Below are 11884 nucleotides of genomic sequence, written 5' to 3'. Positions count from 1 at the left end.
TCTGGGGCCCATATCCCTCTATTATCATCCTATTCAAGTAATTGTCAAGGCGCCCCTTAAACGTCAATATTGTACCTGCTTCCACCACCTCCTCCAGCAGTGAGTTCCAGATACCCTCTAAATTTTGCCCCTCGCAACTTAAACCTCTGTCCCCCAGTAATTGACTCTTCTACCCCAGGAAAAAGCTTCTGACTATCCACTCTGTCCATGCCCCTCATAATTTTGTACACTTCTATCAAATCGCTCTTCACCCTCCGTCGTTCCTGTGAGAACAAACCAAGTTTGTCTAACCTCCCCTTATAGCTAATGCCCTTCATTCCAGGCAACATCCTGGTAAACCTTTTCTGTACCCTTTCCGAAGCCTCCACACCTTTCTTGTAGTGTGGAGGCCAGAATTGAATACTATATTCCATATGTGGCCTAACTAAGGTTCAATACAGCTGCAGCATGACTTGCCAATTTTTATATTCGATGCCCCATCCCACGAATGCAAGCATGCACTTTGTGACCTGTGCACCTGTACACCCAGATCCCTCTGCCTGTCAATATTCTTAAGGGTTCTGCCATTTACAGTATATTTCCCACCTGTATTAGGCCTTCCAAAATACATTACCTCACATTTGGCCGGATTAAACTCCACCTGCCATCTCTCTGCCCAAGTCTTCAAACCAATCTTATCCTGCTGTATCCTCTGACAGTCCTCATCGCTATCCGCAATTTCACCAATTTTTGTGTCATCCGCAAATTTATTTATCAGACATTTTCTTACAAATCATTTACATATACTACAAACAGCAACGGTCCCAGCACTGATCCCGGTAGAACACCCCTAGTCTCAGTCCTCCATTCAGCAAAGCACCCTTCCACTGCTACCCTCTGTCTCCTATGACCAAGCCAGTTCTGTATCCATTTTGCCAGCTCACCTCTGATCCTATGTCACTTCTCCTTCTGTACCAGTCTGTACATTGTAATCCTACGCCACAAAGCCAGCAATCACATTCTTTATTGATGTAGAGATGCCGGCGTTGGACTGGGGTGGGCACAGTAAGAAGTCTTACAACACCAGGTTAAAGTCCAACAGGTTTGTTTCGAATCAGGTGATAAAGGAGCCACGATCCAAAAGCTAGCGATTCGAAACAAACTATTGGGACTTTAACCTGGTGTCTTACTATTCTTCATTGAAGCACTGCCTCAATTTTTTTTAATCAGCACATAAACTCATGATTGCTTTGCCCTCCTCCAGACCCTTCCATCAGGCAGAAGACACAGACGTCTGAAGATCCACACATCTAGACATAGGAACAGCTTCTTCCCCACAAACTAGACTCCTCAACGACTCTCCCTTGAATTGATCTATCCCATCCAAGAACACTATTCACGATGCCCTATGCTGCTCTTGCTCATGTATTTGCTTTGTTTGGCCCTTGTTCCGCACGGTAACCAATCACTATTTGTCGATGTACTTTGTTGATTATTCTTTTTGTCTACCGAGTACGTTCCCTTGGCCGCAGAAAAATACTTTACACTGTACTTTGGTACATTTGACAATAAATTAATCAATCAAAAGTCATGCCACAAAACCCACCTTGAATCTTTGGATTCTTCCACTACTCCTGGAGGGGTTGTAGCTGGCTGCGGTTCTGTATGAGGATATGGTTCTGAGTTCCATACCAGTCGAGGTTCTGTGGACTGAATGGTGTGATCTCTGGCTGGTCGTGACAGATGGTCAAATGAATCAGGCCCTGAACCAGAATTGTCCATCTGATCTCTTCTCATTAGTTTTGTTGGCATCATACCTATTAGCCACAAGACACAAGTAATTATTTTCAAACAGATTGCCACAGCAATAACTTGATGCATGAAAGGGATATTGATAGACCTTTAGAATCCCTCTAAAGATTACAGTACAGGTTTTAATTTGAGCAAAATGGAAGTAAAACAGATCTCAGGAAACAATACATAGGACCTGAAAAACATGAATCTAATCTTATGAAACAACAATCGAGTCTTATTCTGAAAGTGTTAAAGTCACATTCTGTAGCTTTTGGATGCTTCATGTTGAATGAGATACCTGCATTCTACTTTGAAACTTAAAACTTTGATATTGATGTACAGATGCACAGCATGCTGATGCTTTAATGGGCATCCTTACTCTCAGCACTGAGAAAGTTCTCTTGAAAAAGGTAAGTTTCTGACCGATGGTTGACTCTTGTGCAACATTTTTCTCCTAATAACTTTAAAAACATTACCGGGCTACAACAAAAAAAGTAGGGGTGTTGGGGCTAGTTGCAGTTGCTCTTGGAGAGAGTTGGCAGATTTGATGGGCTGAATGCCTTTCACCTGTGCTGTAACTGTTCACTAATTCTATACATGGAATATTAAATTATTGGTAGTGCTGAACAACTAAAATCACAGAAACTGCATTAAACAAAGTTTAATCTTGTGCTTCAAGTCCACACACTCATTTTCAGCATGGCTCACGGCAGCAACAGATACTCGTGTTGAGTTTTACCTACCAGAGCACTAAAAAGCAAACTATGATCGCGCTAAAGCTCACGATAAAAATATCAAAACAAACACAGGTACTTATATATTACCAACCAGGGTGCATTTGTGTCATGTCGATTGGTGGCCTTCCAGTCATCATACGTGGATCCATGTAGGACTGCATCATAATCCAACGTGGATCAAATCCCATGGAAGCCAAGTGCTGATGATGAGATGGGGCCAAGGGAGTCTGATATAAAGGCCTGTGCTGTGGTTGAGGCACAGGAGCTCCAGAAGGCTGAGGCTGGCCCTGGGCTTGAGATTGGGCTGGAGTTTGGGATTGTGTTTGTTGCTGATGAACACCTGGTGGTTGCTGCTGCCATTGCTTCATCATCTGTTCCTAAAAAGAACAAATCTAATTAATAATAATCATCTTTATTATTGTCACAAGTCGACTTACATTAACACTGCAATTAAGTTACTGTCCAAAGCCCCTAGTCGCCACATTCTGGCAGCTGTTCGGGTACATGAAGGGAGGATTCAGAATGTCCAAATTACCGAACAGCACGTCTTTCGGGACTTGTGGGAGGAAACTGGAGCACCCGGAGGAAACCCACGCAGACATGGGGAGCATGTGCAGACTCCACATAGACAGTGACCCAAGCAGGAATTGAACCTAGGACCCTGGCGCTGTGAAGCAACAGTGCTAACCACTGTGCTGCCCTGCCTCCTAACAAAAGATTCCAATGGACAGACAGTTACAATGCATTAAAATTGCTTTAGGAGCAGCAGGCAGACCTTTTGAAAATTACATTTAAACTGACAGGATGCACAATATTCCCAATTGTCCATGTTAGGTGCAGCACAACTAGTTATTTACCCAGCCCAAACTCAAAAATGGACCCAGTTTTCTATTTCATAGAATAGGCACCCTTATTGGTCAAATCAAGCTGCCTATTTCACGATGAATCAGCATGACTTTGTGCCACAGACCCTGACATGGAATTGCTACTAAATCATTAAACAAACATTTGGAATGGAGTTGGGACTCCAGAATTCAAAGACATTAGCACTTACTTGCAAGAAAACCTAAGGAACCTTACAACCAACAGTATTGATTTGTGCTATATTCAAACTCTGGTTTTCCAGTTAAAAGGGAATCATGCTAGTATATGGCACCAGCAGCCGCCTTGATTTAACAGGCGCTGATTAACTAAGTTAAGAAATGTCAACATCAATGTTGTCTGCTGCATGGACCCACCTTTGAACCAATTCAGCAATCTCTTAGGCCAAGGTACCAGTTTATTTCCTACCTGTTGTCGTTGGAATCGGGGTGGCAATGACTTCTGAAACTGCTTGGAGTAACCTGTGGGAACAGTGGGCCGTGTTTGGGACCCCAAATCACCATCAATGTCATTTGGTGTTTGAGTAACCTCCTTTTCGTTGAAAGTACTCTCCAATTGATTGGTAGACTGAGAAGCATCATCTGTCAATATAGAAATTCAATGCTGTTGCTCACTTTGTGTAGTAACAATACTAGGCCTGAATATAACAAGACTAACTACCTTGATATGATGAATGGGCACTAGGTACACATTCATTTTGAAACTTCAAATAGAATGAATTAAATTCGGACTGGTAAATGGTTATTAGAATATTGTACCCTGTTCTATTCTGAGGTCAAAACCAACCCTGTTTCAGAAAACAAGCACTAATTTTGTCGTCCTCATCATTTTAAGTGCATACTATTCTGTATGCACAAAGAAGATACACTTTATACAAAATGCAATGGAAGCATGAAAAAAAATAGAAACTCCTTTATAGAATAAACCTGCTCAGGTAAACAGAATCATACTGCAAGCTAAGTAGAGAACTGTTGTATAGTGCAGTTGGTATTGCCATGTGCCTGTATCATTGAAAGTCAGTTCTAGACTCTTGGTAGCCTTTGATGAGGGATCTGTGAAAAGCAACTTGCCCAAAGGACTGGCCACAGCTCCAATGCAAAATGGACACCCCCCACGAAGCTGCAAACTAAAAAACCTTCGCAAAGACATTTTAAATCTATGAACCAACAATAGCATGCGTTTATGACTTTAGCATAGTGTAACATCCAAGACACTTCACAGGAATACCTTGGAACAAAACTTGACACCAAGTCACACAGAGATATTAGAAAAGACGTTCCAAAGTTTGATTGCAAGGTTACAAGTGCCGAAGAGAGTAAGAGAAGCAGTGGAGGCAGAGATGTTTAGGAAGGAATTCCAGAGTTTAGGGTCAAGGCAGTTGAAAGCACCAACGTTGAAGTGATTAAAATCTGGGGTGCGCAAGGAGCCTGAATTGGAGTGCAATTGAACGTAGGCCATTCACTACTATGCAAGTGGAAAACACAAATCCAGAAGTCAACTGGGAAGAACAACGACGAAAGCGAACACAAACATGAAATAAAGCATTGTAACTTCAACATGTAGCATGATCAGCAATGTACAATAAACATGCCAGGTCAGAAAGTCAGTGGTAACAAGCATTCTGACTCAAATGCAGTGTTATGCTGTAACATCTCTACAGATCCAGACCCATGCTTCTTCTCAAGAAGCAGCTAAAGAAAGCTGCCAAAGCATTTAACCCACCATAATCATCACCAAAAGAGATGCAGTAATGCTAAACATCAGCTCATTAGCATTCACTGTTACATAATGGAAATGGGTGTTGGTTGCAGACCACCCCATTCTGTTCCTGATAAACCTCCCTGCATTATGTAATGCAAACTGGAGATGCTACTCTTGGTAGCCAGGTGCAAATTACGGGCGCTGGTCTAGCTGCAGGTCAATGTTTGCTTTCAGTTGTAGAGACATTAAGCCTGACACAAAGCATTTCCCAGTCCACGTAATTCACATGCCACAGCTGGCACTGATGTCCATCCCAAATCCTAAAGTGTAAACAGATTTCAGCCTGTTATGCTAAATTTTACACCCAAAACCAATTGCAATTCAACATGGTCAACTACCCAGGAATTTATTCTAGCTGAAAGGACGCACTAAATTATTGCGTCTTACCATAACTGTGATGACTTTTAGGACAAGAAGATTGGTGCATTTGAAATTTTCAGGACTGCATATATTCCTGATTGAAAGTTAATGGTACTAACGTAGTAGACTATCAAAATTGGAATATGCCTGAAACAAAACTTGAATCCAAACCCTCCGCAGAGAATAATCTGCCATTGCACAAAATGATTTCTTTTAAATTAAATACCTGCATCAGTTTTAATGCTGCTCTTGCGTTCTGTTTTTTGGCCTTTGGAATCATCAAACTCACTCCGTGGTTCCTCCTGGCTCTTCTCCATCTCCTGCTCTTTTTCATTTTCATCTTCATCTTCCTTCTCCTTTTCTGGTTCCTGTTTTTGCTCCTTCTCTAGTTCTTCCCCATTTTCCTTTTCTTGTTCTTTCTCTTCTTGTCCTTCTTGTTTCTCTTCTGCTTTCTCCTCCTCCTGTTCCTTTTCCCTCTCCTTCTGTGGTTCATTCACTGGTTCCTGTTCTTGTTCTTGTTCCCGCTCGGGTTCTTTCTCAGTTTCTTTCTGGTTTTCATTTTCATTCTCTTTCTCCTTTTCTTTAACATTCTCATTTCCCTCTGCATGTTCCTTCTCGATGTCCTTGGTGTTTTCTCCCTCGCTGCTCTTTGTCTTTTCGTTCTCTTTTGCTTTTTCCTTTTTTTCTTTTGATTGAGTTCCATACTTTTCATCAAGTTTCTTCAGCTTTGCTGCACAGGCTGCCAAACGCTGCTCCTCCATGCGTCGCTCTTCTTCCTCACGCCGTTTTCTAGCTCTTTCAATAGCTGCTGATGCATCAGACATTGATGGCTTCCTTCTTTGCCTCCAAGCTTCATCACCTTCACTCGGTAATATGGGTTTGGTAGTAGCATACTTTCCAGGTCCAATTTGACGATTTGGAGGTGGGTGCTATGATTTAATTGAAAAGAAAAATAAAGAATTGTTCAATTAAATATCTAAAATTGACCTAATCACCAAAAGATCTTACTATACTAAATAAAGGTGTGAGACAGCATTAATTTAATCTTTCCTGAACTGATTTTTTTTGTTTAAATTACCTGGGGAGCTGGCTTCTGATTAACAGGAACATTTCCCAGTCCACGTAATTCACGTGCCACAGCTGGCACTGATGGCCGTCCCAAATCCTAAAGTGTAAACAGATATCAGCCTGTTATGCTAAATTTTACACCCAAAACCAATTGCAATTAAACATGGCCAACTACCCAAGAATTTATTCTAGCTGAAAGGACGCAGTAAATTATTGTGTCTTACCAGAACTGTGATGACTTTTAGGACAAGAAGATTGGTGCATTTGATATTTTTTTTAAATCACGTGGGATTTTGCAGGCCAGTTAAATTTTTCCACACATCATCCAATTTATTTGAAGGGAAAATTCAGGCTATATTCTCATTCGCTAATATGTCCTTAGCCCTGTCTTATGGTTAAAGTATAATTTACAATCCAAATTCAGAGGTCCTTTGGGAAGGTCAGATTGAGACAAAATAAATATCCCTTTGATTCATTAACATCACTCTCCAATTTTATAGTAGAAGTTCCATTCACCACAAAGAAAATGACATGAGGGCATACCAGCAGCAATACCAGGCATACCTAAAAATAAAGTGTCAACCTTGTGAAGCCACAACACAGGACTATTTGCATGCCAAATAGCATAAGCAACAAGCAATAGACAGAGCTAAGCCTTTCCACAACCAATGGGTCAGATCTAAGCTCTGCAGTCCTGCCACTTCCAGCTGCGAATGCTGGTGAACATTTAAATAACTCACTGGAGGAGGTGGCTCCAAAAGTATCCCCATCCTCAATGTTGGAGGAGCCCAGCACATAGAACATACAAGTGCAGAAGGAGGCCATTTGGCCCATCGAGTCTGCACCGACCCACTTAAGCCCTCATTTCCACCCTATCCCCATAACCTAATAACCCCTCCCTAACCTTTTTTGGTCACTCAGGGCAATTATCATGGCCAATCCACCTAACCTGCAAGTCTTTGGACTGTGGGAGGAAACCAGAGCACCCGGAGGAAACCCAGGCAGAACGTGCAGACTCCGCACAGACAGTGACCCAGCGGGGAATCGAACCTGGGACCCTGGCGCTGTGAAGCCACAGTGCTATCCACTTGTGCTACAGTGCTGCCCTGTGCAAAAGATAAAGCTGAAGCATTTGCAACAATCTTCAGCCATGGGGCAGCATGTGGCACAGTGGTTAGCACTGGGACTGCGGCGCTGAGGACCCGGGTTCGAATCCCGGCCCTGGGCCACTGTCCGTGTGGAGTTTGCACATTCTCCCCATGTCTGCGTGGGTTTCACCCCCATAACCCAAAGATGTGCTGGTTAGGTGGATTGGCCATGCTAAAAAGTGTCCCTTAATTTGAAAAGAAAAAATAATTGGCTACTCTAAATTTATTTTTAAAAACAGTCTTCAACCTTAAGTGCCAAGCGGATGATCCATTTCCGCCTCCTCCAGAGGTTCCCAGCATCAGAGATGTCAGCCTTCAGACAATTCGATTCACTCAGTGATACCAAGAAATGGCTGAGAGCACTGGATACTGCAAAGGCTATGGGCCCTGACAATAATCCGGCAATAGCACTGAAGACTTGTGCTTCAGAATTTGCTGCATCCTTGGTCAAACTATTCTAGTATGGCTACAACACTTGCATCGCACTGGCAATGTGGAAAATTGCCCAGGTGTGCCCTGTACACGAGAAACAGGACAGACCCAACCCGGCTAATTACCGCCACTAGATCCATTCATGATGGAAGGGGTCATTAACAGCTCTATCAAGCAGCACTCCCGCATCAATTACTTGCTCATTGACGTCTCGTTTGGGTTTTGCCAGTGGCACTCAGCTCCGGACCTCATTGCCTTGAGTTCAAACATGGGCAAAAGAGCGGAATGCCAGAGGTGAGGGGAGTGTGATTGCCCTTGACATCAAGGCAACATTCGACTGAGTACGGCATCAAGGAGCCCTAGCTAAACTGGAGACAATGGGGATTGGGGGGGGGGGGGGGGGGGGGGGGGGGGGGGAGAACTGTTTGCTGGTTGGAGTTGCACATGGCCAAAAGAATATGTGATGGTTGGAGGTCAATCACCTAAGCTCCAGGACATCATTGCAGGAGTTCCTCAGGGTAGGGTCCTAGGCCCAACCATATTCAGCTGCTACATCAAAAACATTCCTTCCATCAGAAGGTCAGAAGTGGGGATTGTCACAGATGACTGAACAATGTTCAGGACCATTCACCACTCCTCAGCCACTGAATCAGTCCATGTCCAAACGCAACAAGACCAGGATATTATTCAAGCTTGGGTTGACTAGCGGCATGCAACATTTGCGCCACTTACGTGCCATTTCCAATGAGTGGATCTAACCATTGCCCCATGACATTAAATGGTATTACCATCGCCGAATCCCCCACTATCAACATCTTGGGGATTACTATTGACCAGAAACTGAACCGGACCAGCCATATAAATACTGTGGCTATCAAAGCAGGTCAAAGGCTAGGAATCCTGAGGTGAGTAACTCACCTTCTGAATCTCTTTTCCACCACCCCCCCCACCCCCGCCCCAAAAAAAGCCTGCCCACCACGTACAAGGCACAAGTCAGGAATGAAATGGAATACTTGTCTGGATAAGTGCAGTTCCAAAGCAGCAAAGTCTAAATTGTTCAGACTAATTTTATAAGTGGAGGCACATTCTATCATTAACAATCAGCACGTAAGCATTTTTCACATTTTATATGATTTTTCAAATTTATTTGATGTAATCAGAAATGTGCAAATATAAGGAAATACAGTGAAAGAAAAGTCTTACAAGTCAAGAACACTGACATCTACTTCAACAGCGTCAGGACCAATGAAGTGTCCTTGGCTGTAAGGGATGTCATGAAGTTGTGAAAGGCACTATGTATATCAGGTTCTTCTTTCTAAAGTGGGTTCTATTGTTAACATATGAAGTATCACACTGTCAATGAGATCAAAACTGAGTATCTACCTGACGGTCATTCTGTAGGCCTCTGTTGGAAGAGCTCTTGCTTGGTGACTGCGGTGCTGCCTGCAATGTTGCACTCTCATCTGATGAACCTTTATTGTTGGGACACTCATTGGTTTCTTTTTGGCTGTCAGAACTCTCTGAAGTTTTTGACCCGAGGCGTTCAATTCTGTTGGTTTGCTCATCACTGTCACCACTCAAAAGAAAATTAAAAGTGAATTTCAGCAATCTCCAAAACATGATATCCCAACAAACTAAGTCACATGGCTATTTCATATCCAAATATTCCCCTCCAATGGTGCATCTGTTGCAATTCAAAATATTGTTTTTTGATTTTAAACCAAGACAAATTTTGAATGCAAGGAATTTATCCAAATGAATCTCATCTGTAACATGCGTCATTGAAAATAAAGGTAAAAATAATTCCAAAATGAAATGCTGAGTTGAGAATTAGCCAGTTTTATTGGAATAAATGAGGCCCAAAAGCCAGATTAACTGGTTGAGAAATAAATGGATGAGAAGTGGGAAGGAGATGTCAAAACTGCAGACCAACAGTTGGAGATAGCAAAATGTATGAGTGATATGAGACAACTTATGATCTCTCTTGAACTAGGGGTGATGGGTGCCATGCAAGACAATGATGCCAACGATGAATAGTGATGCCAATGCAAAAATGACATTTAAGATGTATTAACCTACAATCAAATTCCTGTTGTACAACCAATATTATGAAGTCAATGACAGCATCACATGAGATTGTATAAGACGCGAGACTAACAAATCTCTTTGGTAATACAAGAAACTTCCTGGTGTTCCTGGAATATGGGAAATTTATGGTACAAAATTATGGAGTATCAGGCAATCAGCATTGGCCCCACAGAACTAGAACAGACATAAGGCACATGTGTAATTAAAAATTTTTTTTTTTTTTTTTTTTAAAGGCAACAAATCCAGCCTCGGCAACTATAAGCTCACACACATAGGAACATAGAACACAGCAGTAAGCCATTCAGCCCGTTGAGCTTGATGGCTGATCATCTTCAACACCACTTTCCTGTGCTATCTCCATTTTCCTTGGTTTCATTAGTCAAATCTATTTCCATTTTGAACATACTCAACCATTGAACTTCCACAGCCCTTAGGGTGTTCTTATTTTATAAAGGATACACAGACTTCAACCAAAAAAGGAAGAATTGAATAGAGAAGCTTAAACTGTACAGTTTAGAAAGGTGATGTTTAAATGCGTCAAGTATACTGTTCCAGTATTAGCAACATACCGGTCAACAGCCTTGTTAAAATTGAAGATAGAAGAATGTCCTGTTATCAGCTAAAACTGCCAATAACTTATGGCTTAAATATTATAAATAATATACCCTCAACTTCAAATTAGGGTAGGGCTGCATGGTGGCGCAGTGATTAGCACTGATGCCTCACGGCACCGAGGACCCGGGTTCGATCCTGGCCCCTAACTTCAAATTAGGGCCAGAACAGAATAAAAAGCATAGGTGATTAAGGAAATTTTTTAACAGATTAAGAAGGGTATTGATAGGTTGAATAGGGAATGGGGATTGGTAACCTAGTGGTAATGTTACTGGTGTAGTAATGCTGTTACAAATGCTGGAATTTACAAGACTGTTGTTCTTTAAAATGTTTCCTTCAACTTGGGGGCGGCACGGAGTCACAGTGGTTAGCACTGCTGCCTCACGGCCATGCGTCATAACGCACTTGGTTGTACCAGCATCTGCTGCAGCACGGTAGCATTGTGGATAGCACAATTGCTTCACAGCTCCAGGGTCCCAGGTTCGATTCCGACTTGGGTCACTGTCTGTGCGGAGTCTGCACATCCTCCCAGTGTGTGCGTGGGTTTCCTCCGGGTGCTCTGGTTTCCTCCCACAGTCCAAAGATGTGCAGGTTAGGTGGATTGGCCATGATAAATTGCCCTTAGTGTCCAAAATTGCCCTTAGTGTTGGGTGGGGTTACTGGGTTATGGGGATAGGGTGGAGGTGTTGATCTTGGGTAGGGTGCTCTTTCCAAGAGCAGGTGCAGACTCGACAGGCCGAATGGCCTCCTTCTGCACTGTAAATTCTATGATCTATGATCTCTCAGCGCCAGGGACTCGGGTTCAATTCCAGCCTTGGGTTACTGTGTGGAGTCTGCTTTTCTTTACTGGTCTGCCTCTATGCGACTCCAGACCCACATTAATTGCCTCACTGCCCTCTGAAATCACGTCATAACGCATTTGGTTGTACCAGCATCTGAAAAATTTAAAAAACTGGATAGACTACCTGGCATTGGCCTACATACCAAAGCAAGGTACACTGCTCAGATGACCCTGCAAAGTCC

General features: G+C 42.7%; 1 protein-coding gene across 7 annotated transcripts in view; it reads right to left on the bottom strand.

The window, feature by feature from the left end:
- prrc2c (proline-rich coiled-coil 2C) overlaps positions 1-11884 on the bottom strand; it is a 131872-nt gene that overhangs the window by 61786 nt on the left and 58202 nt on the right. For 6 of the 7 annotated variants that reach the window (XM_072511540.1, XM_072511545.1, XM_072511546.1 and 3 more), the window contains exons 10-15: positions 9545-9737; positions 6592-6678; positions 5740-6442; positions 3801-3973; positions 2602-2887; positions 1586-1796 (exon numbers count right to left, since the gene is read on the bottom strand). In XM_072511540.1, coding sequence (XP_072367641.1) covers positions 1586-1796; positions 2602-2887; positions 3801-3973; positions 5740-6442; positions 6592-6678; positions 9545-9737 — 1653 coding nt within the window. The remainder of the gene's footprint in view (positions 1-1585; positions 1797-2601; positions 2888-3800; positions 3974-5739; positions 6443-6591; positions 6679-9544; positions 9738-11884) is intronic. The other variant, XM_072511541.1, reaches the window with a different exon arrangement.

The sequence above is a fragment of the Scyliorhinus torazame genome, chromosome 7, assembly GCF_047496885.1.
Source record: "Scyliorhinus torazame isolate Kashiwa2021f chromosome 7, sScyTor2.1, whole genome shotgun sequence".
NCBI classification, from domain to species: domain Eukaryota; kingdom Metazoa; phylum Chordata; class Chondrichthyes; order Carcharhiniformes; family Scyliorhinidae; genus Scyliorhinus; species Scyliorhinus torazame.
The sequence above is the reverse complement of the archived record's forward strand: the minus strand, read 5'-3'. Positions and strand labels throughout refer to the sequence as shown.